At 38.2% G+C, this 27,943-nt stretch overlaps 1 protein-coding gene across 2 annotated transcripts in view; it reads left to right on the top strand.

Annotated features, from left to right (window-relative positions):
• Positions 1 to 27,943, top strand: part of slc15a4 (solute carrier family 15 member 4) — a 90,413-nt gene that overhangs the window by 40,423 nt on the left and 22,047 nt on the right. For both annotated transcript variants that reach the window (XR_012101351.1, XM_073065531.1), the window contains exons 5-6: positions 8,701 to 8,869; positions 22,260 to 22,415. Coding sequence is in view for 1 of the 2 variants with exons in the window: in XM_073065531.1 (XP_072921632.1) it covers positions 8,701 to 8,869; positions 22,260 to 22,415 (325 nt within the window). In the remaining variant the exon portion in view is untranslated. The remainder of the gene's footprint in view (positions 1 to 8,700; positions 8,870 to 22,259; positions 22,416 to 27,943) is intronic.

The raw sequence follows: 27,943 nt of genomic DNA, 5'->3' as shown, positions 1-27,943 counted from the left end.
CGCTGCACTTCCTCTACAGCCAGGATGTCCTTCCTTAACCCTGGAGACCAAAACTGTACACAATACTCCAGGTGTGGTCTCACCAGGGCCCTGTACAAATGCAAAAGGATTTCCTTGCTCTTGTACTCAATTCCCTTTGTAATAAAGACCAACATTCCATTAGCCTTCTTCACTGCCTGCTGCACTTGCTCATTCCCCTTCAGTGACTGATGAACAAGGACTCCTAGATCTTTGTATTTCTCCCTTACCTAACTCTACATCGTTCAGATAATAATCTGCCTTCCTGTTCTTACTCCCAAAGTGGATAACCTCACACTTATTCACATTAAATGTCATCTGCCAAGTATCTGCCCCACTCACCCAGCCTATCCAAGTCACCCTGAATTCTCCTAACATCCTCATCACATGTCACACTGCCACGCAGCTTAGTATCATCAGCAAACTTGCTGATGTTATTCTCAATGCCTTCATCTAAATCATTGATGTAAATCGTAAACAGCTGTGGTCCCAATACCGAGCCCTGTGGCACCCCCCTAGTCATCACCTGCCATTCCGAGAAACACCCATTCACCGCTACCCTTTGCTTTCTATCTGCCAACCAGTTTTCTATCCATGTCAATATCTTCCCCACCCCCAATGCCATGAGCTCTGATTTTACCCACCAATCTCCTATGTGGGACCTTCTGAAAATCGAGGTACTCTACATCCACTGGATCTCCCTTGTCTAACTTCCTGGTTACATCCTCGAAAAACTCCAATAGATTAGTCAAGCATGATTTGCCCTTGGTAAATCCATGCTGGTTCGGCCCAATCCTATCACTGCTATCTAGATATGCCACTATTTCATCTTTAATAATGGACTCTAGCATCTTCCCCACTACTGATGTTAGGCTGACAGGTCGATAGTTCTGTTTTTTCCCTCCCTCCTTTCTTAAAAAGTTAAATGCTAGCGCCGCGAAGTTTGAATAAACTAGTCTTGAAATGGCTTACCGACTGCGTGTCGTCTCTAGCTCTGTATGTAGTACATCGCTACATTGGTGACCCCGACGGTCCAAACGGGATTTGGACCAAAGATGGCCGACTCTTTATCTGTTCACGCAGTTTCACTAAAACTACCGGCTTTCTGGACGCTACGACCACGCGTGTGGTTTAGCCAAGCGGAAGCTCAGTTCCAGATTCGGCAGATATCTTCTGATTCCACGCGTTACTACCACGTGGTGAGCGCCCTTGACCAGGAGACTGCCGCCCAGGTTGTGGATTTCATACAGTCGCCCCTGGAAGAAGGCAAATATGAAGCATTCAAAACGCTGCTCATTGGGACCTTTGGCCTCTCACGGCGTGAGCGGGGTGCCCGCCTGCTTCACCTGGACGGTTTGGGAGGCAGACTGCTGTCAGCATTGATGAATGAGATCCTGGCCCTGGCTGACAGACACAAGCCCTGCCTCATGTTCAAGCAAGCGTTCCTAGAGCAACTGCCCGAGGACATACATCTGCTGCTGGCCGACGCAGATTTCAGCGACCCCCGGAAGGTGGCGGCCTGGGCAGATGTGCTATGGAAAGCCAAGAGGGAGAGCGTGGAGTCCGTTGGTCAGATTACCAGGCCACGCGTTCAACAGCGGACCAGACCAGGCCCGGCAGGGGGGCGCACACAACACAAAGGCAAGAGTGAAGAGGCCAGTGAACAGTGGTGTTTCTACCACCAGCGATGGGGCACAGAAGCCCGCCCTGCAAGGGCCAGGGCCAGCAGCCACTAATGACTGGCGAAAACCCTAAGGCTGCAGTTATTACAAATAGTTCCTAGTACAAACCCCATTTCCAAAAAAGTTGGGATATTTTCCAAAATGCAATAAAAACAAAAATCTGTGATATGTTAATTCACGTGAACATTTATTTAACTGACAAAAGTACAAAGAAAAGATTTTCAATAGTTTTACTGACCAACTTAATTGTATTTTTGTAAATATACACATTTAGAATTTGATGGCTGCAACACACACAACAAAAGTTGGGACAGAGGCATGTTTACCATTGTGTTAAATCACCTTTCCTTTTAATAACACTTTTTAATCGTTTTGGAACTGAGGATACTAATTGTAGTAGATTTGCAATTGGAAATTTTGTCCATTCTTGCTTGATATAAGACTTCAGCTGCTCAACAGTCTGTGGTCTCCGTTGTCTGATTCTCCTCTTCATGATGCACCATACATTTTCAATAGGAGATAGATCTGGACTGGCAGCAGGCCAGTCAAGCACACGCACTGTGTCTACAAAGCCACGCCATTTTGGCCCTTGCAGAATGTGGTCTGGCATTGTCCTGCTGAAATAAGCATGGACGTCCCGGGAAGAGACATCGCCTTGATGGCAACATATGTCTCTCTAAAATCCTCATGTACCCCTCAGAGTCAATGGTACCTTCACATACATGCAACTCACCCATGCCGTGGGTACTGAAGCACCCCCATACCATCACAGATGCTGGCTTTTGTACCTTTCGCTGATAACAATCAGGATGGTCGTTTTCATCTTTGGCACGGAGAACTTGATGCCCGTTTTTTCCAAAAACTAGCTGAAATGTGGACTCATCTGACCACAGCACACAGTTCCACAGTCTTTCGGTCCATCTGAGATGAGCTCGGGCCCAGAGAACTCGCCGGCGTTTCTACATGGAGTTGATGTATGGCTTCCTCCTTGCGTAATACAGTTTAAAGTTGCATTTCTGGATGCAGCGACGGACTGTGTTAAGTGTACAATGGTTTTCCGAAGTACTCCCGAGCCCAGGTGGCCATAATTGTCACAGTAGCATGACGGTTTCTTAGGCAGTGCCGCCTGAGGGCTCGAAGATCACACGCATTCAACAGTGGTTTCCAACCTTGCCCTTTACGCACTAAGATGTCTCTGAATTCTCTGAATCTTTTCACAATATTATGTACTGTAGATGTTGAAAGACCTAAATTCTCTGCAATCTTGCGTTGGGAAATATTCCTTTTGAACTGACTAACAATTTTCTCACAAATTTTGTCACAAAGGGGTGAGCCACGACCCATCCTTGCTTGCAAAGACTGAGCCTTTGATGGATGCTACTTTTATACCCAGTCATGATACCTCACCTGCTACCAATTAGCCTGCTTAATGTGGAGTCTTCCAAACCGGTGTTACTTGAATATTCTGTGCACTTTTCAATCTTATTTTAACTCTGTCCCAACTTTTGTTGAGTGTGTTGTAGCCATCAAATTCTAAATTTGTGCATATTTACAAAATACAATTAAGTTGGTCAATGAAACTATTGAAAATCTTTTCTTTGTACTTTTGTCAGTATATAAAGGTTCACGTGAATTAACATATCACAGATTTTTGTTTTTATTGCATTTTGGAAAATATCCCAACTTTTCTGGAAATGGGGTTTGTAATTGTTATACCCAAATAAGTAAATTGATTTCTTACAATTTTAATAGGAAGGTCAGAGTTAACTGATACCAAATTATTCAAAGGAAAAAGTTCACTCATATGAAGATTAAGTTTATATCCTGAGAACTGACTAAATGCAGAAAGTAAAGAAAGTACTGAGGGTAGAGAAGACTCCACATTAGAAATGGAGAGCAAATGGTCATCAGCATAAAGCGACAACTTAAGAGTGATACCCCTCCTTAAAATACCTGAGATGTCAACTGCTTCATGAAATACAATGGCTAAAGGCTCTAAAGCCAAATCAAAAAGCAAAGGGCTCAAAGGACATCCTTGTCTGGTACCACGTTGGAGATTAAATGGTTTAGAACTCTGAGAGTTAGTAAGAACCTGTGCAGTGGGAGAAAAATAATTTAATCCATTGAATGAAATTGGAGCCAAAGTTAATTTTTTCTAATATTTTAAATAAATAATTCCATTCAACCCAATCAAAGGCTTTCTCAGCATCTAAAGAGATCACGCATTCCGAAGTTTCTTTAGAGGGAGAGTAAATAACATTCAGTAAACGATGGATGTTAAAATGACAATAACGATTTTTAATAAATCCGGTCTGGTCATCAGAGGTAATAGAAGCCAGAATGTTTTCCATCCTATGAGCCAAAAGTTTAAATAAAATTTTAGCATTGACATTAAGTAAAGAAATAGGTCTGTAGGAAGAGCAATCAGTTGGATCTTTATTCTTTTTGAGAATAAGTGAAATAGAGGTGTCATAAAAAGATTATGGCAACCTGCCTAATTTAAAAGAGTCAGAAAGGACAGAAAGTAAATAAGAAATAAGCAAAGGAGCAAAAGCCTTAAACCTCTCCAGAAAATCTGTAGGACCGCGAGCCTTCCCCGAACTCAGAGAATGGACAAACCGGGTAATTTCCTCAGAAGAAAAAGGTTGATCTAACCATTTTTGATTAACCTCAGAAAGTGAGGGAATATTTAAATGATCTAGAAAATTATTCATAGAGAAAATGGCTTTAGGAGAATCGGAGCTATACAGTTTAGAGTAAAATTCTCTAAAAATATTGTTTATTTGTAATTGATCAGAAGTTATATCACCATTTGCTTTGGAGATTTCCTTAATTTGACATTTAACTATTAAAGTTTTAAGTTGATTAGCCAAAAAATTTGCCCGTTTTATCACCATGAACATAAAATTGACTTTTAACTTTTAAAAATTGAGTTTCAACAGGGTAAGTTAAGAACAGATCATATTTAGTTTTAACTTCAACACGTCTTTTATGTAAGATGGGATCGGGATCAGAAGCATATTTTTGATCTAAACTTTTCAGCTGATTGGCTAAATCAGTTCTCTCCTTATTAGATTTTTTTAAATACTTGCTGTATAGGAAATAATTTGGTCTCTAATATAAGCCTTGAAAGCATCCCAAGCAATAAGGCTAGATGTGCCATCTAGTATATTCTCTTCAAAGAAAAAGGTAATATGACTCTCTAAAATTTTTTAAAAAGCCTTATCCGATAGTGAAATTAGATTAAAATGCCAAAATCTGTTTGATCAAGGAACACCTGGAAGATTTACAGATAAAAAAGACAGGCATGATCTGAAACAGCAATTTCTTTATATTCACAGGATGGAACAGAGGGTATCAAATGACTATAGACAAAAAAATAATCAATCCTGGAATAGGTATGATGAATATGAGGAAAAAAAGGAATATTCTCTACTTGTTGGATGTAAAAAAAAAACGCCAGCCATCAATAATGTCACATTTCATTAGAAAAGATTGGATATTGGAGGCAGATCTACTAATAGTCAATCGTTTCAAAGATGAACGGTCTAAAACAGGGTCAAGACAGCAATTAAAATCTCCTCCCAAAATTAAAGAGTATAAATTTAAGTCTTGTAAAAAAGAAAAAAAAGTTCAAAAAAGCCTGGATCATCTATATTTGGAGCATGGAGATTAGCCAAGACCATTAGTTTGTTATCTAATTTCCCTGAGACTATAACAAATCGCCCATTGGGGTCAGACATTACATCCTGTTGAACAAAGGCAACTGAATTGTCAATCAAAATCGAAGGACCTCTGGCCTTGGCTTGAAAGGAAGAATGAAAAGCTAGACCATTCCAACGTTTGAACAAATGTCCACAATCAGATCTGCAAATGTGTTTCTTGTAAAAAAAAAAAATAATTGAGGCATTCAATTTCTTAACATAGGTTAAAAACCTTATTGCGTTTCACAGGATGGTTTAAACCTTTCACATTTAAACTAAGAAAACTAATATTGTGTACCATGTTTAAAACAGAGGTTAAACATATGAACCACTGGAATATACCAAAAATCTAAACCTTAAAATTAATAATAATTAACCAACCAATAGATGAGGCGGGGATAACCAAACAGCTGATAAAAGGAAAAAAAAGTCCACTCTCGCCCACCCTCCCAAAGAAAAGAATCACCCAAGAGACACTAGAAAGCTAATCTAATGATAAATCCCACCCCCAACATCCTACTGGCAGAGCTCCAAGAGAAGAAAAGATTACTACAAAATGAAATCCAACATAGACTAAATAACCTTAAAACGAACAGAAAAAAAATACAAAACATAGCGCTTGCAAAAAAAAATTACAAGGAAAGCTTACTGAAGTTAAGTCTATTAATTTTCTAAACAAAAAATAAAGAAAAAGAATTATGAAAATATATCGAAAAAAAGAATTATTCAAAGAAAGAAGTACTAAACAAGTAAACTACAAAAATGCAATGAATTGATCAGTCAAACTGGGGACAAGGTTATAAGAAGCAAAAATAAACCATTAAACTTCTGGAGTTGATAGACTAACTATTATTCAAAAGAGCTAAAGAAGAATTCAAAACATCATGTTAAAATATGATAAGAACAGGAACTAATTATAAGAATATATGAGAATAGAAGAAAGAAATGTTCATAAGAAAGACGTACTAAACCTTTAGACTGCAAACTTCCAACAACAAAGAAACGTTCATGCTAAGGAAACATAGTTTACCTAATTCAGTATTAAACAATTAATTTTCTGGACTTGATTCGGCCTGAAGAAATTATGCACTTCCTCAATCAAAAGAAACCACTTAGGAGATCCATTTTTCACTATGATCCTGAGGTGAGCGGGGTAATTTAGTGAAGGTTTATAGCCTTTGTTATATAACTCAGACATGATTTTTTTTGTACTTAAAACATTTATTTAATACCTCAGGTGAATAATCTTCGACCAGCCTTATCTTGTAATCTTCAAAGCTAATCGTACCTAACCGGCGAGCTTGGCTTTGTTTGGAAGTCCTGAAAAGCAATTATCACAGGTCGAAGGCTTTGTTGAGATGATTTAAGTACTGGGGCTCAGTGCGCCCGGTCAGTTCCAGGTGGAGTATCCAAGACATCAGAAAACAAACGAGTCAACAGCTTTGCAAAAAATTCTGAAGGTCGATTGCCTTCGACCAACTCCGGAAGACCCAAAATTCATATATTGTTCCTTCTTGATCTATTCTCCAAAGCGACAATCTTTTGTCTTAAAGATTCAATGGTTTTCAATTGTATATCTCTGAACTTTTCCAACTCATCCGTCTTAGTATCAAGTCTCATTAAAGCATCTTCATGTGGTTCAATCTGAGTAGTATGTCCCTGTAAATTTTTTTGAATAGTCTGCAGCAGAATCTCCATTCATTTAAGCTCTGTGGTAACTTTTAACACATATCCAAAAGTTGTTCAGACGTTTTGCTCTGAGCTTTCCGAATTAGCTCTGCAATAGCTTCCATCGTCACAGAATGATCCTCTTTTTTTTGAAGTTTTAGCACGAGACATCATAATACTCCAAAAGTAAGTTATCAAAGCAGATTGGATTCAGTAATTTAAAAGAACAGAGCCATTCAAGAAACATGTCTACTCTATGCAATGCCAGCAGGAGGAGTCAGTGTGTTTTTTAATGATATTTGTATTTTAGAAGTAATACATTAGGGTATACCTGTTTAAAGTACTTGTGACTTTCCTAGGTGGGAAAATGGGCATTTTAATATTTTAAATAGTTTTTCTGATGCACTATGTTCTTAGGAGGAAAGTAGGAATCACAGAGGGCCATTGTTGGTGAAAACTGCTTTAGCCCAGGCTTTGCTGCTAAAATATAACATCTCTGATACAAATGCAAGTGACTTCAGTGTCTGTTGTTTGGTTAACAGAAATTCAACCTTACATAATTCAATCTTGCATTACTACCCAAAAAATTGAGCCACAGAATAAAATTTGCACTTGGGTTGGTGCTGGAGGGCGCGGGGGAGTGTTTGGGGAATGAAAAGTAAATAAATACTTTTATTTCTACTCACATTTGTTGATGTATGCATCGATGAGGTGATGGCTTTACATAATGAAAAATTGCAGTTCAGCAATTTTTTTCAGGAATGCAGCTTGCATGTTCCAAAGCATGGGTCTGTGCTTACTTATAAAGAAACATATGAAGTTCTTTTAATATTGACTGCAAAGAGTATAGTTTTATGTGCTAATTGCAATGAAACTCCAATACTCCAGCAAATGATTGCTCAGAATACTTGGTGGTCTGATATCCAACTCACTCCTCAGTCCAGAATGCAAGCTAGGGATTTGGAGAGTAAGAGAGGTGTGCAATCAGAGCTCGGGTTTCGGAGTGCAGTGGGGCTGGGGTCCAGACTGTGGACAAACATGTGGTCCAGAACACCAAGATTCAGGAACATGAGAAATGAGTAGATGTGCAGCTGGATTTGGGAGCCAGAGCGCTTGCACTGTATTTCTCTCCTCCACTTAAACTCATTGGGTACACTGGAAAATTTTATTTATTTATTGAGATAAGTGTGGAATAGGCCCTTTCAGCCCTTTGAGCTGCACTGTTCAGCAATCTGTCAATTTAACCCTAGCCTATTCATGGGATAATTTACAATGACCAATTAACCTGTCATTTGGTATGTCTGGACTGTGAAAAGAAACCCACATAGTCATAGGGAGAACGTGCAAACTCCTTACAAGCAGCAGTGGAAATTGAACTCGGGTCGCTGGTACTGTAAACTGTTGTGCTAACCACTGTGCTGCTAATATCTTTAAAATAAAGTGAATTAAAAATGTTTTGGTATTAATTGTAGTAATTCTCTATAGTTGAGAAAATCTGTTTCTGACATTAGCAAAGTCGCAAGGCTGATGGACTGTCAGTTCTACTGTATATGATTTGTTGTGCTGTTGCGTCTGTACTTTTCAGTGATCCCTGATCTGCATTCTATTCTAACTATACTTTTCTACAGCTTCCAGCTGCTTGGTTCACCATGTTTGATGCAGTACTTATTCTGATTCTGATCCCAGTCAAAGACAAAGTGGTAGATCCCGTGTTAAAGAGGAAAGGCTTGCTGCTTACACCCTTGATGAGAATTGCTGTTGGCATGTTTTTTGTTATGTGCTCTGCAGTGGCTGCTGGTAAGTACATTGTGTAGAAAGTTTTCTTAATGTTTTGAAATTAAAATCCATTCCAGAATAAATGTGAGAATATGAGTGTGAATTGGATGATTATACATCAAGCCATGACATTATTGAAGATGGATATAAATAATTATGTGGTACCTCTATACAAATATTAATTTTATTATATCAAATTTAAATTCTTCATTGACTTCCCCACCGAATTTCACCTTGGCCCCCGACACAGCTGAAAGAATTCAGGAGTCAAATACTTGTATCTCAGGATGAACACCAAGGAGGAACAGAGATCAGGTTAAAGCTGGTCTACAGTTAATGTCATATTAAGATAGAATTAAAACAATTAATCCTGTAAGATAAGCAGAAAGGCATGATGCATGCAGTTGAGGATTTAGCCCTGTAGCTGTAAGTTTCTATTGAGTGTTTTGCAAATGTTCACTTAGTTTGATTTTTGCTCTGTCCTTTCTGACTACGATGTAATTTGAGGTATTTTAGTATTATGATTACTTGTATTGATAGATCAAATTTGTTGTATTAATAGCATTGGTATTTGATGCACTTTTATACTTTATTATCCTACTGTGATCCAGTGCTGGTTTAGCACCAAAAACTGGTAGATTTGGTATTCGGAAGAGTATATGGAGTGTAGTATCAAGATCTCTGCTTTAAGTGAGGTCTTGTGTCAGGAAACCAAGAATATTAAACTGGGTTTCACTATTTGTATTGCTCTATATGTTTGACTGATATAATCATTAAATTATGGGGGAAACTTTAAACCATTTTTAGAATCAGTTACTTTAATCCATTACATATGTGAATGCTAAAATATTAACCACAATTTGAATGTGTTAGATCCAAAACAGAAGCTTGTCTATCATCAGATTCAAAGGTTCATTTGTTATCAGAGTATGTATGCAGTATACAAACTCTGAGATTCTTCTCCAGATAGTCACAAAACAAAGAAAAGCCATGGAAGTCGTTCAAAGAAAAATATCACCCGTTCCCCTCGCACCAAAAAACAAATCTCACAAATGGCAACATGATCAATACCCTCCCACGCAGGAGAAAAATATTGTGCCAAGCGGCTACAAGAACATCAGCCCCACCACACAGAAAAATAAATCATGTAAACAGTGAGAACATCAGGCCCCAAATGCCCCTGCTCAAAAAAAATCTAACAAATCACACGGAACAACAACAAGGGGAAAAAAAACAAGGTAAAAACACGGGAAAATAAATAAATATATATATTATACTATCTGAAGAGTCCAATTTGAACTACAATCTGCAGTCCAATCCATAAATCACAGAACTTTGGTAACATCCTCTGACAGCATTGATGGAGAGTGGGAGACCACTCAAATGCAGAGGCCTTCCCTTGGGAGCAGTGAGCAATAGGCCTCCACACACAGGCATCGGGGTGGGGGGGGGGGGGGGGAAGAGAGAAGCCACTCAAACACAGGCATCTTCCCTTGGGAGCAGCACTTCTATGGCAATTGTTTCTGTTTTCTGCATTGTTATTTTTTTTAATTGCAAAATCTAGCTTGCAAGAACCTTTAATTTTTCTGTTGATTGCTGAAATCCAGAATGAGCAAAAGATATTAATGAATTATCTTGCCAGGGAATGCATTCCATTGGCAGAATTTTGTCAGTTTACGTACAGAGCTAAATATAGCAATGACCGAAAAGTAGAAAAGAACCCAGATGACAGAAACCTGAAATATAGAGATCTTATAAAGCCATCCCATGCTCTTATCTTGGCCTCTCTGACTACATCTCCAGAATGTTAATCCCAGCATACTGACTGCTGCTGAAAATGGAGAAACCAGTTAAGAGAACCATCACTGTATGGCCTAATGATACGATCTCCATGCTTCAGGACTGTTTTGGATGAATTTGAGGTATGCAACACAATGCCACCCATGAAAGCTCCCCACTCCCAGATGCGTAGGCACTGTCTACAACAGCAGCAGATGTGAGAAGGACTCTTAAGAGAGTCAGCCCACGTAAGGCGGCTGAGCCAGACACCATCCCAGGTAGAGAACTCGGGGAGTGTGCACACCAGCACACTGTCATCTTCAACACTTCACTCATCCAGACTGCTGTTCCCACATGCTTCAAATTAGCTGCCATCATCCCTGTACCAAAGAACTCTACACCTTCAGAACTACAGTTGCAAGAAAAGCTTGTGAACCCTTTGCAATTACTTGGTTTTCAGCATTAATTACTCATATGTTCTGATCTTCATCTAAGTCACAATATTAGACAAACGCAATCTACCTAAACTAATAACACACAAACAATTGACCTCGTCAATTCTGAGTACGCCAATTAAACAATCATAGTATAGGTTTGAAAAAGTATGTGAACCTCTGGGGTAATGCCTTCTACAAAAGCTATTTGCAGTCAGGTGGTCCAAGCAATGAGATGATTTTGGAGGTGTGGGTTGTAGAGGTGCCTTGCCCTACAAAAAAGACACACAAAGTCAGATTACAGACAGATCCTGTTCTTCTCAAGAAAGATCTGTTTGTGCACCGAGCTGTGATTAAACTAACTTTCAGAGAACCTTGGAAGAGAATTGTAGAGATGCAGGAAGCTGGAAAAAGTTACAAAGGCATTTTTAAATACCTGAGTGTTCATCAGTCCACAGTAAGAAATACTGTTTACGAATGGCAGAAATTCAGTACTGTTGCTACTCTTCCTAGGAGTGGGTCTCCTACAAAGATCACACCAAGAGCACAATGTGCAAAGCTGAAGGAGATGAAAAAGAACCCAAGTGTAATGGTAAAAGACCTATGGAAATCTCTAGAGCTTGCTAAAGACTCTGTCCGTGTATCCACTATACGAAAAACTGAATAAGAATGGTGTTCATGGAAGGACACCTCAAAGGAAACCACAGCTCTTCAAATAAAAAAAAGATTGCTGCACATCTTGAGTTTGCAGAAGACCACCTGCATGTTCCACAACATTTCTGGGACAATATTCTGTGGACAGCTGAGAGAAAAGTTGAAAGTTTTGGCAGAAATGCACATTGCTATGTTTGGAGGGGAAAGGGCACTGCACACCAACACTAAAATCTTATCCCAGCTGTAAAATATGGCAGAAGGAGCATCATGGTTTAGGGCTGCTTTGCTGCCTCAGGGCCTGGACAGCTTGCAAATGTTGAGGGAACAATGACTTCAAAATTGTTTCAATACCTCTTACAGGAGAATGTCAGGGTAGTGGTTCATCACATGAAGTATAGTGTAAGTTGGCAAGAAGCGACAAGAGTAAATCAATAACAGGATGGTTTAAAAATAAGAATATTTGTGTTTTGGAATGGCTAAGTCAGAGTCCAGACCTTCTCCCAATGGAGATGCTATGGCATGAACTGAAGAGAGTTGTTCCTGAAAGGTACCCCAGAAATATTGATGAACTGAAACAGTTTTGTATGGAGGAATGGTCTAAAATTCCTCCTCACCATTGTGCAAGTCTGATCAGCAGCTACAGGAAATGTTTGGTGGAGGTTGTTGCTGCTAAAGGAGGTTCTGCCAGTTATTGAATACAAGGGTTCACATACCTTTTCCAGTCTGGTACTGTGAATGATTAAACAATGTGTTCAATAAAGACATGAAAAGTACAATTATTTGTGTGTTATTAGTTTAGGCAGATTGTGTTTGTCTGTTATTATGTCAGATGAAAATCAGACCACATTTTGTGAGTTAATGCAGAAAACCAGGTAATTGCAAAGGGTTCATCAATTTTTAATCAAACTGTAAATGACTACCATCCAGTAACACTAACACTAAATGTCATGAAGTGCTTTGAATGGCTGGTAATGGCACATATTAAAAACTCTATTCCTGCCAGATTTGACACTTGCCAATACGCCTACCGACAGAACTGCTCTATAACAGATGCCATAGCATCTGCCATGAACCTTGTACTGGCACACCTAGAAAACAAGGACACTATGTCAGAGTGCTCTTTCTGGATTTCAGCACTGCATTCAACACTATTGTCCCACAGACCTTGGTGAATAAGCTCCTACTCCTCGGCCTAAATACACTAGTATGTAACTCGGTGTTGGACTCAGTAACCAACAGGTAGTCAGGGTGCACGACCGCTCCTCCCTCTATCATCCTGAACACGGGTCCTCCCCAGGGCTGTGTGCTTAGCCCATTACTGTACACTTTACTCACGCAGACTGCATGGCCAAACACACAAGTAATGGCATTGGCAAATTTTCCCATGACACGACAGTGGTGGGGTTCATTACCAACAACAATAAGGCAACCAACAGAGAGGTGATAGAAGTACTCGAGTCCTGCTGCCAGGCAAATGCCCTTTTCCTCACTGTCAACAAGACAAAGGAGATGGTTATTGACTTCATGAGAACTCGCATCAGCAGTAGAAACTGAAAGCAGTTTCAAACACCTGGGGGTGCTCGTCTCGCACAACCTCTCATGGTCCAAGAACACACTCTACACAATCAGGACAGTTCATCAGAGCCTCTTCTTTCCAAGGAGGCTGAAAAGAGCTGTACCATGTACTTCTATCCTTGTATCGTTCTACAGATGTGGAGTAGAGAGCATCCTAACAAGTTGCACCACTGCATGGTATGGAAACTACACTACAGGGGACAGGAATGCTCTACAATGGGTAGTCAAAACTGCCCAGTGTATCATTGGCATCAGCCTATACACCATCAAGGACGTGTATAGAAAACTGCCAGGAAAGGTCCAATAATGTCATGATGGATCCCACCAACTCTACTCGTGGATTGCTTGTCCCATTCTCATCAGGCTACATAACATCCATGCCAAGACCCCCAGGTTCAAAAACAGTTACTTTCCACAAGCAGTAAGGCTGATTAATGCCTCCACTCGCTTAGACACACACCCCCTCGCACCCACAATTACCTCTATTATTTCCTGTCAGTCCCATTATGTACAGGCACCCCAGTGCTTAGTGTCATTTTATGGATATATTAATCTATGTTTACAAGTTGTCTTATGTGTTTATTATTATTGTGTTTGTGCTTTTTGTGCTGATTCAGAAATGTTGTAACAATTATTTTGGTTCTTATGTACTGAAATCAACGTTCTTGAATCTGAAAAGTTATTAGTCTGGAAGGTTAAGTTTCTTTTTGTCGGAGCTACCTGTCCAAGCATATACAATATTTGTATTTAAGTGTAGTGGTGGTCGTGGATTGTTTTCCAGTTGGGATAGGGGAATAAAGCATTTGATTGCTATCACTATTGATTCCAATGTGTGGCCTATTTCAAAAGTTACCCAGGTAACTTTTCAATTCAAGGGAGAAAACATTCATAAATTGTTTTCTCCCTTCCCCGTTGCATTTTGCCACTTTGGGAAAAGATTGACATATATCCATATTCCAAATTTTATAGTAAATAGGATTTTGGAAATCTTTTTAACTTTCAATTTCTAAAAGTATGATTTAGCTTTAATCTTTATTTACTGACCTCCATGTTCTTGTTATGCACCAATGAATACAAATTGTTCATCACCTGAATTCTTGTCCATCGCTGGAAGATATCCAGTTTGGGAAATTGTGTTGTCAGTGTACAATTTCACTTAAAATTGTCTGTTTTGGTTGCTGGAGGAATGTTTATATTTATCACTTTGAGATCAAGTAAATTTATAATTATTTGTACTTTTATTCTTCAGCACAGTTTTGCTTAGTTGAATGAAAAGAAAGTACATTCCACTGAATTGTGGGACTATGCTTATAATCAAAGTGATTTATGTATTAGAGGGAGCAAGTTATTTGTATGTGGTTGGAAGATATTCAAGTGGTAGTTGACCTTTTAAATAAAACTGTTTTCCTAACTCGTAGCCCATCAGAAATTAGGATGGGAAGTTGTCTTACAGTGGGCAGCAACCTTTACATCTGTCAATGAGACCTTTTGTTTTCACAAGGTTTGAATATTGTCCATTATTGGAATAGTTATATTGGCTGAAAATCCAAAGGTCATAGCTGTTAACATTAGTCTTTTGATAAGATTGCCTTTTTAAGCAGTGGAGTAACTAAAATGTGGAGCATCTTGCCAGCATCTTGAAGCGTATAAACCATATAGCAGTTTAAACCAGATCTATTGAAGCAAGTCAAAAGCACTGTCATGACCGCAGGGCATGTGTCAAGTTCAGCAAAAAATGTGCAGGTCATTTTCCAATTTCTTTTTAATATGTTAACTACATTTATGCATTACTCAAACTCTGTGTGCATTACTCTAGTTAAGATTTTTTTAAATGTACATTTATTGCTAGTTAAAAATAATTTCTAGAACTGTTAGAAAGACTTGTGAAAGCTTACATGGCTCTACAATTTTAAAGAAATCTAAAACTTTCACTTATTTTGAGAGGCCTTTTGCCTTTTGTGTTGGTGTGAGGCCAAGTGGTTAAGGCTTTGGGCTAGCGATCTGAAGGTCGTTAGTTCAAGCCTCAGCCGAGGCAGCGTGTGTGTCCTTGAGCAAGGCATTTAACCAGACACTGCTCCTGCACGTTTATAGCCCAGTGACGGCAGTTGGTGCAGTATGGACAAGACCATGTTACAAACGTAAGCATTCATTTTGCTGAAATCCTTAATTCAATCAAATTACATACTTATACATCACTGCAGTCACTATCCGTGTGCACCCTGGATGAAATGCAATTCCCAGATACAGTAAATTTTTTCATCCACCTAATTCAGAACTGGAGAATAAAGATGATTATTGCAACTAAAGAATTTGAGTTTGCTTTTCTCTAAAAATGTCTAGTTTTGTTTTCAATTAGAAAATCTCATTTTCAACTGAAATCATTTTCTAATTTTTTTGAATAACGTTTTTATTGTCTGGAAAGCAAAATAATATGAATCATCATATGTTAAAAGGAAAACCATTAAAGGGCTTTTTAAACAAATTCCGTTAATTCTTTTTAAAATTACACTATAATTTATCTTGTAGTCAGGGTGGCAATGATGATTTTATAGAGAAAGCAATTTTTCTTTTGCTTTTTTTTTGAGTAAAAACAATCTGTTGTTTTTTTTTGGAGATGTTTGAGCATTTTATTAAATACAAGTTCAAGTTGACTATTTTTTTCTAACAAGTCAATAGGGTTACCAGGGTAGTAAGCAATGGTGAGAGTGATAAAAAATTATAGTCATTATTGCTTGTAGTGTTGCAAAAAGGTTTCTTTTGATACCAGCTGTAGCTGGGAAAATCATGCTTTCAAATTTTGATGCCCAGAGTTGCTATGCATATAGAAATTCAGGTCGAGCCTTGACATTTTCTCTTCCACTTAAGTTCATGGATGGAATTTTCTGTTAGGTTTTGAACAGTAGGGAAGCTTGTTTGTTAAGCACCAGCAAAGTTCAAGCAAAACCTCTCGTTTAAAATTCCTGGCTCCTTGCTTTTTGTTCCTGACCTGCTATTGCAAACAGTTAAGTAGAAATGTAGAAAAATAGAGCAGATGTCGACTATTTATCCTTTATCCCCTTGGACTTGCTCTACCTTTCAACTCTGTCATGGCTGATCATTTAGGCCAGTTAGAAGAGTGGGCTGAAAGATGGCAGATGGAGTTTAATGCTGATAAGTGTGAGGTCCTACATTTTGGTAGGAATAATCAAAATAGGACATGCGTGGTAAATGGTAGGGCATTGAGGAATACAGTAGAACAGAGTGATCTAGGAATAATGGTGCATAGTTCCCCAAAGGTGGAATCTCATGTGGATAGGGTGGTGAAGAAAGCTTTTGGTATGCTGGCCTTTATAAATCAGAGCATTGAGTATAGGAGTTGGGATGTAATGTTAAAATTGTACAAGGAGTTAGTGAGGTCAAATTTGGATTATTGTGTACAGTTCTGGTCACAGAATTATAGGAAAGATGTCAACAAATTAGAGAAGAGTACAGAGGAGATTTACTAGAATGTAACCTGGGTTTCAGCACCTGTTACAGAGAAAGTTTGAGCAAGTTAGGTCTTTATTCTTTGGAGCGTAGAAGGTTGAGGGGGGACTTGATAGAGATATTTAAAATTATGAGGGGGATAGATAGAGTTGACATGGATAGGCTTTTTCTATTAAGTGTAGGGGAGATTCAAACAAGAGGACATGAGTTGAGAGTTAAGGGGCAACAGTTTAGGGGTAACAGGAGGGGAAACCTCTTTACTCAGTGTGGTAGCTGTGTGGAACGAGCTTCCAGTAGAAGTGGTAGAGGCAGGTTCGATTTTGTTATTTAAAAAAAAAATTGGATAGGTATATGGACAGGAAAGGAATGGAGAGTTATCGGCTGAGTGCAGGTAGGTGGGACTAGGTGAGAGTAAGTGTTTAACACGGACTAGAAGGGCCAAGATAGCCTGTTTCTGTGCTGTAATTGTTATATGGTTATTACCTCAATGCTCTGCTTCTATCTTCTCATCATCCCCTTTGATACTTTTATCATTAAGAAACATATGAACCTCATCCTTGAAAGTAGTTGATTTCATATTCACATCCTTGTGTGGTTGAGAATTCCTCACATGTGCTGCCCTCTGGAGGAAGTACTTTCTTCTGATGACATTTCCTGGGACTGTGATCCCTGGGTTCCTGATTATCCAGCCTTTAGGTCTATCCCTCTAGTTGAGTGTGTTACGTATCCCGTAACTGGATCACTTACCAGCAAAGATAGAGAGGTCCGCTGAAGTCTGATGGTACCATTTTCAAACGTTTTTATTTATAAAAGTAAGGTTAATACAAACATTCAGATAACATAAGTCGTCAATACTCAATCTAAAGCGCAGGTATAGTAATAATCAATAAGAAATAAACTCTATCGTTGTCTAGGGGTAATGTATATATTGTCCGCTGTATATCTGAAAGTCTCTTGCGGTCACTGCAGTTCCACCAGCTGCCGTCTTTTGTGGTGTCACGTTGGTTAGAGAGAGAGAGATAGAGATTAAATGAAACAGTTACCCGGCGGGTTTTTCCAACCTTTAGGAGTTCGATTTGTCGGAGTCTCGTTGGGGAATGGACGCTCACTTGTGGCCTCCCCTGTAGCTAAGCCGTTCTTTCGTGGTGAGGTCGCCAATTCCAGCCAAGGAAAAGACGCACACGAACCGCACCACAGGCTGTCGCTATTAAACGCTGTCGCAGGATTTCTAGCGTGTCTTCTGGTGCGTCTAGGTGGCCGTCTTTACAACCCTCTTTTATCTGAACTCACGGGGTCTCAGATGTCAATCAGGTTGGGATGATGCAATCTCTCTCCATCTCTCCACCCACGTTGCCCTGAGGGTGTACACGTAGTACAGTTCCCAATTCACAAAGGTGTCTCCACAAGACAATGACCACAGTCGCCAGCTTTGCCTCACCGTGAAACGAGGGACACCGCACGTATCTCTCTCTTCTCTTGGGTCATTGACCCCCCCCCCCCCCCCCTTCACTAGGGCTCTGGCGATTCTCACAAAGGAGGGGGCTGGGATCATAACAAGTGTTAGAGTTTTAAAGGTTCCTATGAGATCCTCTCTTAATCTTCTAAACCCAGTGAATATCGGATGGATCAATTTAATCTCAGTTGTCAATTCCACCATCTCAAGACTGAGTGTGCCATTTGTTTTTTGCACTCCCTCAATAATAAGAACTTCCATTCTCCGATAAGCAAACCAAAGCTGTCCAGATGCACAGCAGAATCCTTGCTCTTATTCTCATATATTCATGTAACGTGGGTCAGTGTACCATTTGCCTTGTCATTTGCTTCTGCACCTGAGTACTTACTTTAAGTGACTGCCATTGCACCAACTAGGCCCTGTACTTCTGGTATGTGAATAACTATCTGAGGGTTCTGTTATATTTCTTTCTGTTCCCTCCTTATTTGATGTTCTTCATTTTAGCAATTATGGTTTGTTACATTATATCAGTAAATTTTAATATATTACTCTTGATCCCCTCATCAGAGTTATTGATATTGATGTGAAAAGCTAGAGCTCCAACATTGCGCTCTCTGGCACCCCACTGATCTGCCTCCAAACTATGTATGACCCATTTTTCCCATCATCTTCTATCTGTTAATCATTCCTCAGACAATGCCACTGTCATACTCCCATACTTGGTGCATTAATTTTTTTCTGCATACTGTTATTAAAGACTATCTAAAAATGCAGATATGTCATAAGGACATTTAAAGATAAATTACAGCATTTTCCCAACAACTAATATTGGGCTAAACTGATCAATGGCTCTCTGTCTTCCCTCCACCTTTCTTGTATAGATTTACAAGAAATACACACAAAATGCTGGAGGAACTCAGAAGGCCATGCAGCATCTATGGAAAAGAGTACAGTCAACGTTTCAGGCCGCGACCCTTTGTTTCAGCCCGAATGGTCGACCGTACTCTTTTTCCATAGATGCTGCCTAGCTTTCTGAGTTCCTCAAGCATTTTGTGTGTGTGTGTTGCTTGGATTTCCAGCTTCTGTAGGTTTCCTCTTGTTTGTGATTGGTCTTGTTTGTATAGTGTCACATTTGCTTCCCTCCAGTCTGTGGGAAGTGCTGAAGCATTTGGAAGATGAGAACCAGTAATCTCCCAACTACAAACCTGGCATCTTCAAAATGATAGCATGCAGTCCTAGAGATTTATTATCTTTTTATTTTCATTAATCTGCAATATTATTTTTCTTGTTACTCACGCTAGTTTCTTTGAGTTCCTGATTCACTTCAGATCTGGGGCTCCTCACTATTTCCAAGTTTTCTCTGCCTTCACCTGTTTAATTTCTCTGCAATTTCCTTATTTCCCGATATAATTTCTCCTGTCTCCATCTGTAGAGGACCCACATTAATTTTAATTAAGCATTTCCTTTTCAACACAACTAGAACTTTTTACAATCTGTTTTCTGTTCCTTTAGAGCATAATCTGCTATTGTACCTTATTTTAATAAATGTTTTGTTCCTCCTGTAGCTGAATTCTGAAATTTTACTTTCCTTGGACTTGTATTTGGGTGCTTTTTTCTCTTGGAAATATTTTAAGACTTCCCTTTGAAATAATACTATCTTTAACTTGATGGCCACATCTAAACTTTTGGGTTATCTTGCTTTAAAGGATCATTTGAAAGAATTACTACCTTGTTTATCTATCAGCTCATTTACTGTCTTGTTATTTAACTTGGTTTCCCAAACTCCAAGAGCCATCTAACATTTCATGACTTGGTAGCTTGTTTTATTTATACTTACAACCATGGTTTCTCATCTCAGTTTTTACATACAATTCATTATGCTAGCTTGTTAAATGCCAGTCAGCTCCCTGATAATCAATGAACCCTTTCTCATTGTATAATGCTGAGGTCTGTTTTCTTTTCCCTGAAAATAGTGATCTAGGAAGTGATCTCTTGTATAATCAATGAATTAATCCTCCACACCATTACTGCTGATTTGTTTTCCCAGTCTAAGTATAGATTGAAGTCTTCCAGAACTATTTTACACTCAACACATTCTGAACCTTTTATTTTCTACTGCTTTAATCCCATTTGTTAAAATTATTGCTACCCTATCTATCTTTTCACTTTGCACATCTCTTCGAAAAGTTAAGTATCCTGGAACATTTAATTCCCAAACTTGGTCACTTTGCATTGTGACCTTGTAATGGCTGTTGGGTCAAATTCTTTTATTTTCATCTGTGCCATTAAATCATGTGTACAGTTAGGAATGTTGTATGCATTTGGATAAAGGACCCTTCAAATTTGTCATTTTTGTACTATTCCCTGCTCTGACTTTAATTGTGGTAGATTCACTTCCTGACAAACCCTGGTTATAATTGATCAATTTGGTACAATGGCTTTGTCTTTTCTCTTGAAAATTGTTCCTCACTAGAATCCAATCGCCTGTCCTAAATACTCAGTTTAAAACCTTACTACAGGTCCAAGCTTTTGCTTTCCACATTCTGGCAGAATTAAATGCTATCTAATTACCGGTAAACTGTTTTCACCTTTAAGTGTGTTAACAAATGTTAACTAGTGTTAAAAATCTTGTACTCAAAATATTTTTTCATTGAACTTTAAGCACTTGGCCTTTAAAACATACACTTTTAACAGTATTAAGCTCCAGGTATATTCCATTTTATTTTCTTCAGTTTTATAAAAGCAGGAAGTTCAGTTTCTGTTGAAAGAGAAGCAGTTGATGGAATTTAATTTTAATTCTTTCGCTACCCTGATGCTGCCTGACTTGCTGAGTATTTTCATTGTTCAGTTATTATTATTACAGCTTTTAGGTATCAGTCATTTTGTTTATGTTAAGACACAAGTCTGGCTCCTATCAAACTGATTCCTATCCTTCTATGACCGTGTCTGTCACTTCTGGAAATAATTGTTTAATCATTTACTGCAGGTGAAAGGTACTTGAAGAATGTCAAAATTAGCTAATTTAATGGAGGAACTTTGGATTAGTTTAATAACTCTTGATGAATTTTAGAACTTCATTCTCCTGTTGAGAATATAAACATATAACCTCACTCCTGCAACACAAGTGACGATATTCCTAGGTTTCTGAACGTAACTGAAAATAAACGTTTCTGAATCATCATCTTAAAATTAGTTTGCTTTTAAGTTTAAATAGCTAATCTAGATTTATGAAGTTCAAAATTCAAAGTTCGAAGTAAATTTATTACCAAAGTATGTGTGTCACTATATACAATCCTGTGATTCATTTTCTTATGGGCATACACAATAAATCCAAGAAACACAGTAGAATCAATGAAAGACCACATCCAACACGTTGGACAAGCAACCAATGTGCAAAGGGCAACAACTGTATAAATTTGAAAGAGGGAAAAATAATAATAAATAAACAATTAATATCGAGAACATGAGATGAAGAGTCCTTGAATGCGAATCCATAGGTTCTGGGAATTGTTTAGTGATATGGCGAGTGACATTATTCTCCTCTGGTTCAATAAATTCTTTATTGTTTAGATATTTCAGTTTTAACACTTGAATACTATGTATTCAAGTTTATGTAGCATATCATTGCCATGGAAGCATACTTCCTTTTTTTTTTATCATTAACAATCTCTACTTGCAATTTTCATCATTGTTAGTCAATGCCAGTAAACTATTCCAATTAAACCTGGACTCGATGTGAAGAGCATTATAAAGCAGTTAATGGTAATAATGGATGATTCAATGAATCTACTTGGCATATCTTATTATTAGCTTTGAATTTTCGATTGAATTTAATTTTAAATATATTTTTCCTATCGTTATTTACATGATCATGACAATTGAAATTTCAGGAACAAAAATAAACACAAAAGGATCTTATTGGTTACTTAAAATGAAATGGAAAAGATCTAAGCTAGTGATTTGAAAATTAACTGGTTGAGTGTGTGTTTGTTCATTTAAAATCATGTTTCACTGTTTGCATAATGACCTGTTTTGTATTTCTCCTTGTTAGGAATTCTGGAAGACCAGCGTTTGAATAGCCTGCAAAACGGCACGATTTCACAACAAATCGGGAATGTATGGTATAATGCCGCACCATTATCGATATGGTGGCAAATTCCACAGTATGTGATGATTGGGATCAGTGAAATATTTGCAAGTATAGCAGGTACGTGTGGAAAAACAATATGATTCGATTTAATTTTATGTAAATTTTTGTTATGCATCCTGATATTATGTACAAAAGTTCTTGTTGAATATATGGCCTTAAGCCATACTGCTCTAAATCAACATGATAATTTAACTAGTCCAGAAGATCATGTGCTTGTAGATATTCTGTCAGATGAGTTTGAATGCCAGACTTGGAATTATTTCTAGGTGCTGTGTATGCATATTTTAACCCACAAAATTGATCTCTTTGAACTTGCAATATTTTTCAAAGTTAAAAATTTGCATTAAGCTGAGGTTTAAACCAGCGGTATAGCAGACAGATATTGTTAGCTTATATGTCAAAAGTTTACTGTTTGGCTTACTAATATTTTGTTTGTCCTTCAGACTTATGACAGAGGGCAAACTGACTTTATAAAGAAATCAGCATCACCAGTTTACTGTATTAAACCTTTTAAAAGTAACTAATTTTGTTTAAAATAGCAAATGTACTCATGAAAGCAAATGTACTCATGAAGTCAAAAGCAAAATGAGTAATAAAAGTCTTCATCAAGGAAGATATGATTGGAATGTCAGCAAAAAGAAATGCAGATGACATTCTGAATCAGATAGGGGAGAAATTTAGAAATGCTAGGTGCATAACTCTGGAATGGAATATGCATACTAGGATGCTGAGGAAGTTGAGAGACCTTGGCCAAAATGTTTGATCTGCTGATTGTGGGGGTGGTGTTCAGCAACTGATGCCAAAGGGCTTAAAATATGCAAGTGTTATAACCTTCAAAAATAATGTAGGAAAACTGCCAATAACTATAGACTGTTCATTTAAATCTCTTGATGTAAAAAGCTTTATAAAGGATAATCGGGGACAGATTTAGCTATCACTTGGACTCCCTCTATTAGTGTAAGCTACCATGGGTTTAAAGGCAAACTACACCCAACTACCTTGGCAGTTGTTTGATGGAACAAATGACAGAGAAAAGTATAGTAGTGATGAAAGGTCACTTTTGCAATGGGAAGAGTTTACTGGGATGAATAATAGGATGTTATAATGACTTGGGTGTACAGGGCACATTTTTCCAAATTTGCAGAATGCTGAACCTGAGGTTGAATCATCTGAGAAGAGATGGTAGTAATAGGCCTGGTGAAGAAAATTGGTTGAATAGATGGTGGATTAAATCTAATATAAAAATATATGCAATATGACATTATGGAAGAAAGAATACAAAAATACATTGTAAATTGGAAGTCACGATTCTACAGAACTAGGTTCTATATGCACAGATATATTCTACGTTGAAAATGTGATTAAAATTGTGTGATCTTTGGCTTTATAAATAGAGCATAAATGACAAAAGCAAAGAAGTCATAAATAAACTTTTATGAAATACTGGTTCAGCCATAACTGGAGTATTATATCCCAGTAGTAGGCACTGAACTTTAGAAAAAGATGCAGAAGTGATTTATCAAAAAACCTCCAGTGATGAGAGACTTTATTGATGTGGAACAGACTGGTAAAGTAAAAATAATTCACTTTGGAACAGAAGGGGTTTCCCATACAGAGGTATTTAAAAACTTGATGATTATAGATGGAGCTGATCAAGAGAAATTGTTCTCAATGTTCTCAAGGGCCAAGGGGCAGAGAACGTGGGCGATTGGCAAACGAACCAAAAGTGAAGAGTAAATATGTTTTTCCTCAGCAAACGGGATAAGTCTGAAAGGGAAGAATTTGCAGGGAAACAGGAATGGGACTAGCTGGATTACTTTACATCGAGCAAGTGTGGACCTGAGACAAATTGGGTCCTCTGTGCTGTAATCATCCTGTGATTCTCTAAGGCTACTTATCAAAGTGGAATTTATCAATAGACTATTGATTCCCACAGTCCTTTAATAGAAAAATAATTAGGAAGGCTTACATCTGTACCTACACCCTTAGGGAAAACGTGCTGTTCAAATGGAAATAAATTGTTATGCTCGCCCGCTAGTGAATTTTCCTGAAATTTTGCTGATGGTATTGTGTTGTCAACACCACATTATTGAATTAGAATTTTGTAAGCTCTCATTTGCTTCTCATTCAAATGTTGTTCTCACGTGTAGGTAGTTCTCCTGCATATTGCAGGAATTACAGGTAGAGGTCAGGCTTTCATTTTAATTTCTGTATGATGCATCTGTTTCATTGCTATTAAACAAGAAGATACTAAATAGTTCATTATTTTATCTAGTTTCAATGAATCTTGACCAGTGCCTTTTAGAGGGAACAGTAGAGTAATACTAATAGTAACAATTTAAATTTTCAAATACTCAAATATTTTAAATCAAGTTGCCATAAGCAAATACATGAACCCTTTTGTTTCACTGCCACTACTATCAGGTGGAAACTGGACTGTTTAATTATCTCAATGCTGAATGAATGTCTGTTCTGTCTGGGACTTTACTTATCAATTTTAATGATCATTAAGGAAGCTGCAAGGTAATAACTGCATGTTGTTATCTGATGAAGTGATTTATAAGGCATTATTGAAATCGATACTGGTAATGGGAATGCAGCATACTCATGGTTGTATCACAATAATTTCTCCTTTTTAGTCAAACATCCAATATCTCAAGGTCTTGGCAGATAGTCAACATCAAACCTTGTGGTTATTTTAAAATAAAACTTGGTTCAAGCTTATTTTTTTCCAAGGCTTTTTAAGATATTTTACTAATTTCAATCATTGCATGTTACAAAATATAAATACAATTAAATGGTGCATATAAGCCATCTCTCTTGCTTTCAAGAGTAATTATTTCCAGTGCATATCTCTGTAAAACCTATCTTTTCTCCAGAATGAGGATATCAAGAAAATGTAGATCAGTTAGCAATCCATTCACATTAATTGGTCTTGATTCAATTAAAAAAAATAAGAGTACACTGTAAACGTCACATCAGGAACTTCAGTTTGTTGAATTGCTTACCCAATTAAAAAGCCTCTAAAATGATACTTCAGGTTGAATCTGGAGCCATTTCTTCACATCCTTGAAACTGCTCAACATTTGATTTTGGAAAAGATTTGTCACCCAGAATATAAAGGAGGAAATATAAAGACTTCCCTCTGAAGAGTTTTTTTAATTATTGTAGTAAAACAAATCAGAAATATTTCTGCCCACCATTCAACATTTTACCCTTTACATTTTTGCACACAAGCAGAGTTTCTTGTGTTTTTTATGTGAAGAATTCATGTTGGTACACAGTTTGGGGACCTACCGCAACTACATTGGTGAAATTTACCTCATCAGAGTCATGTGCCACAGAAACAGGTTCTTTAGGACTACCGTCTCGTGTCAGCCTGCCCTAACCAACCCAATTTGTGTATAAATCTATGCCTTGGTAATTAAAGCGTTAGATGGCTAAATATTGTGAGGGTACCAACCTCCACATATTTTATGTACTTGGAGAAATGGTGCAAAAGGTAGTGGATTTGGCGGACCATGGATAAAGCCTTCCCAACCATTAAGCACATCCACATGAAATGCTGTCGAAGGAAAGCAGCATCCATCATCAGGAATTCTCACCACCCAGACCATGCTCTTTTCTCACTGCTGCCTTCAGGCAGAAGATACAAAACCCTCAGGACTCTCACCAGCAAGTTCAAGAACAGTTACTATCCCTCAACCATCAGGCTCCTGAACAAAAGAGGATAACGGCAATCATCTATTGAGATGTTCCCACAACCAACCATCGGTATCTTATTATTTCATGTTCTCATTATTTATTGCTATTTATTTAGATTTGCATTTGCACAGCTTGTTGTCTTCTACACTGTACTTGATCTCTCACGTACCCTAGATTTGCTGAGTATACCCGCATGAAAAAGAATCTCGGTGTATGTAGCGATATGTATATGTATTCTGATAATAAATACTACTTTGAACTTTTTTTAAAGATTCTAACTGCCAGAATGAATATATTATTGCTTTGACTCCCTTTAAATCTTCTCACTGTAAATCTTTGTCCTTTGGTTTTGACAGCTCTGAAATGCAGATTAAGTTTCCTAGTGCCTACTCTGTCCTTCATAATTTATAATGCCTCTATCTTGCCCTGCTCCAAGGAAAACCAATCCAGGCTGTCCTCCTAAGTGAAGTGCTCTCTTCCCCTCTTCACTCCCACTAGTGCAATCATGCCCTTCCTGTGGTGCGACCTAACCAATCTTTTAGGTTCCATAATCTCTATGCTTATATATTTTGTGTTCTGGTGAACAGAGGTGAATATTCCATACATTACCTTTCACCACTTTATCTGCCCTGTGCTGCCATATTCAAATATCTTTGGATTTGTACTCCAGGGTCTCTTTGTTCCTCAGTAATCTTTAGTGCCCCCAATGTTCATTATCTTGCCCTCCCTAATCCTCAAAGTGTAAAAAATTCCACCTGCCATTACTCTGACCATTTTACCAACTTATTAGTCAATGAATGAAGCTACCACACATTTGCTGTCCTCCTGTCAACTGCAGCTTGCCATTTAAAATTCTATTCAGACCACAGCAGCATCCTTCCTTGCCTCTTGTGGCAGCTTGGCATGTGTCTCGTCAGGGCTTTAGGATTTATCAATGTTTTAAAGATTGCTGTGACATCTAATACCACCTGCTTTTTCATGCTAGCGTGTTCTAAAATTTCAAAATTTAATGGAAAACCCCTTCCTAGAGGTTTCCAGCAACAACATGTTTTTCCTTGGTCAATACAGGGTGAGAAGTTATCATTTAAAACCTTGCACATATCTTCTGGCTCCACACGCAGATTGCCACTGTTGTCCCTAATGGAACCTACTCATGCTCCAGTTACCCCCATACCCTTAATCTACTCTTTTTAAATAAAAAAACTCGCATTTTTCTGAATCCTGTCTGCCATCTTGTGTCCCACTACCGCCTGCTTTTCAAGAGTCTCCCTATGCTATTCATGCTCTTGAAGTTTCCCTTGTTTTCATTCATCTAAGTCTATAATACTGTATTATGTTTTGTGTCCTTCTGTATCCTTTGATTTCCAGGATTTCCTGCATTAGTTGTCATTTCTTTTCACCCACATAGTAACTTAGTGGCCCCCAAACTATTTCACTTGTAATGCCTTCCATTTGTAGACCTACCTATCTGCAAAACAGAGACCCCTTCTCTCTTTCTTCATTCCAGCCCCCCTTTAACTTTTGTCTTATTATCTGCCGGTCACCTCCCTTGGGTGCACTTCCTCTTTTCCTTTCTCCCATCTCAGATTTCTCCTTCAGCCAGTTATTACCTCCATATATCACCTCCCAGGTTCTTACTTCATTCACTCACCTTCCCCCTCACTTGCTTTCACCTATCATCCGCCTGCTTGGACTCCCTCTCCTTCCTCCCCCCACCACCTTCTTCTTCTGGATTCTTCTCCTCTTCCTTTTCAGTCCTGATGAAGGGTCTCAGCCTGAAACATTGACTGTTTATTCCGCTCCATAGATGTTGCCAGACCTGCTGAGTTCTTCCAGCATTTTGTGTGTGTTGCTCTGGATTCCCAGTAGTTACAGAATCA

The sequence above is a fragment of the Hemitrygon akajei genome, chromosome 14 (assembly GCF_048418815.1).
Source record: "Hemitrygon akajei chromosome 14, sHemAka1.3, whole genome shotgun sequence".
Taxonomy (NCBI): domain Eukaryota; kingdom Metazoa; phylum Chordata; class Chondrichthyes; order Myliobatiformes; family Dasyatidae; genus Hemitrygon; species Hemitrygon akajei.
Note: the sequence above shows the minus strand (reverse complement) of the source record. Positions and strands in the feature narration are given on the sequence as shown.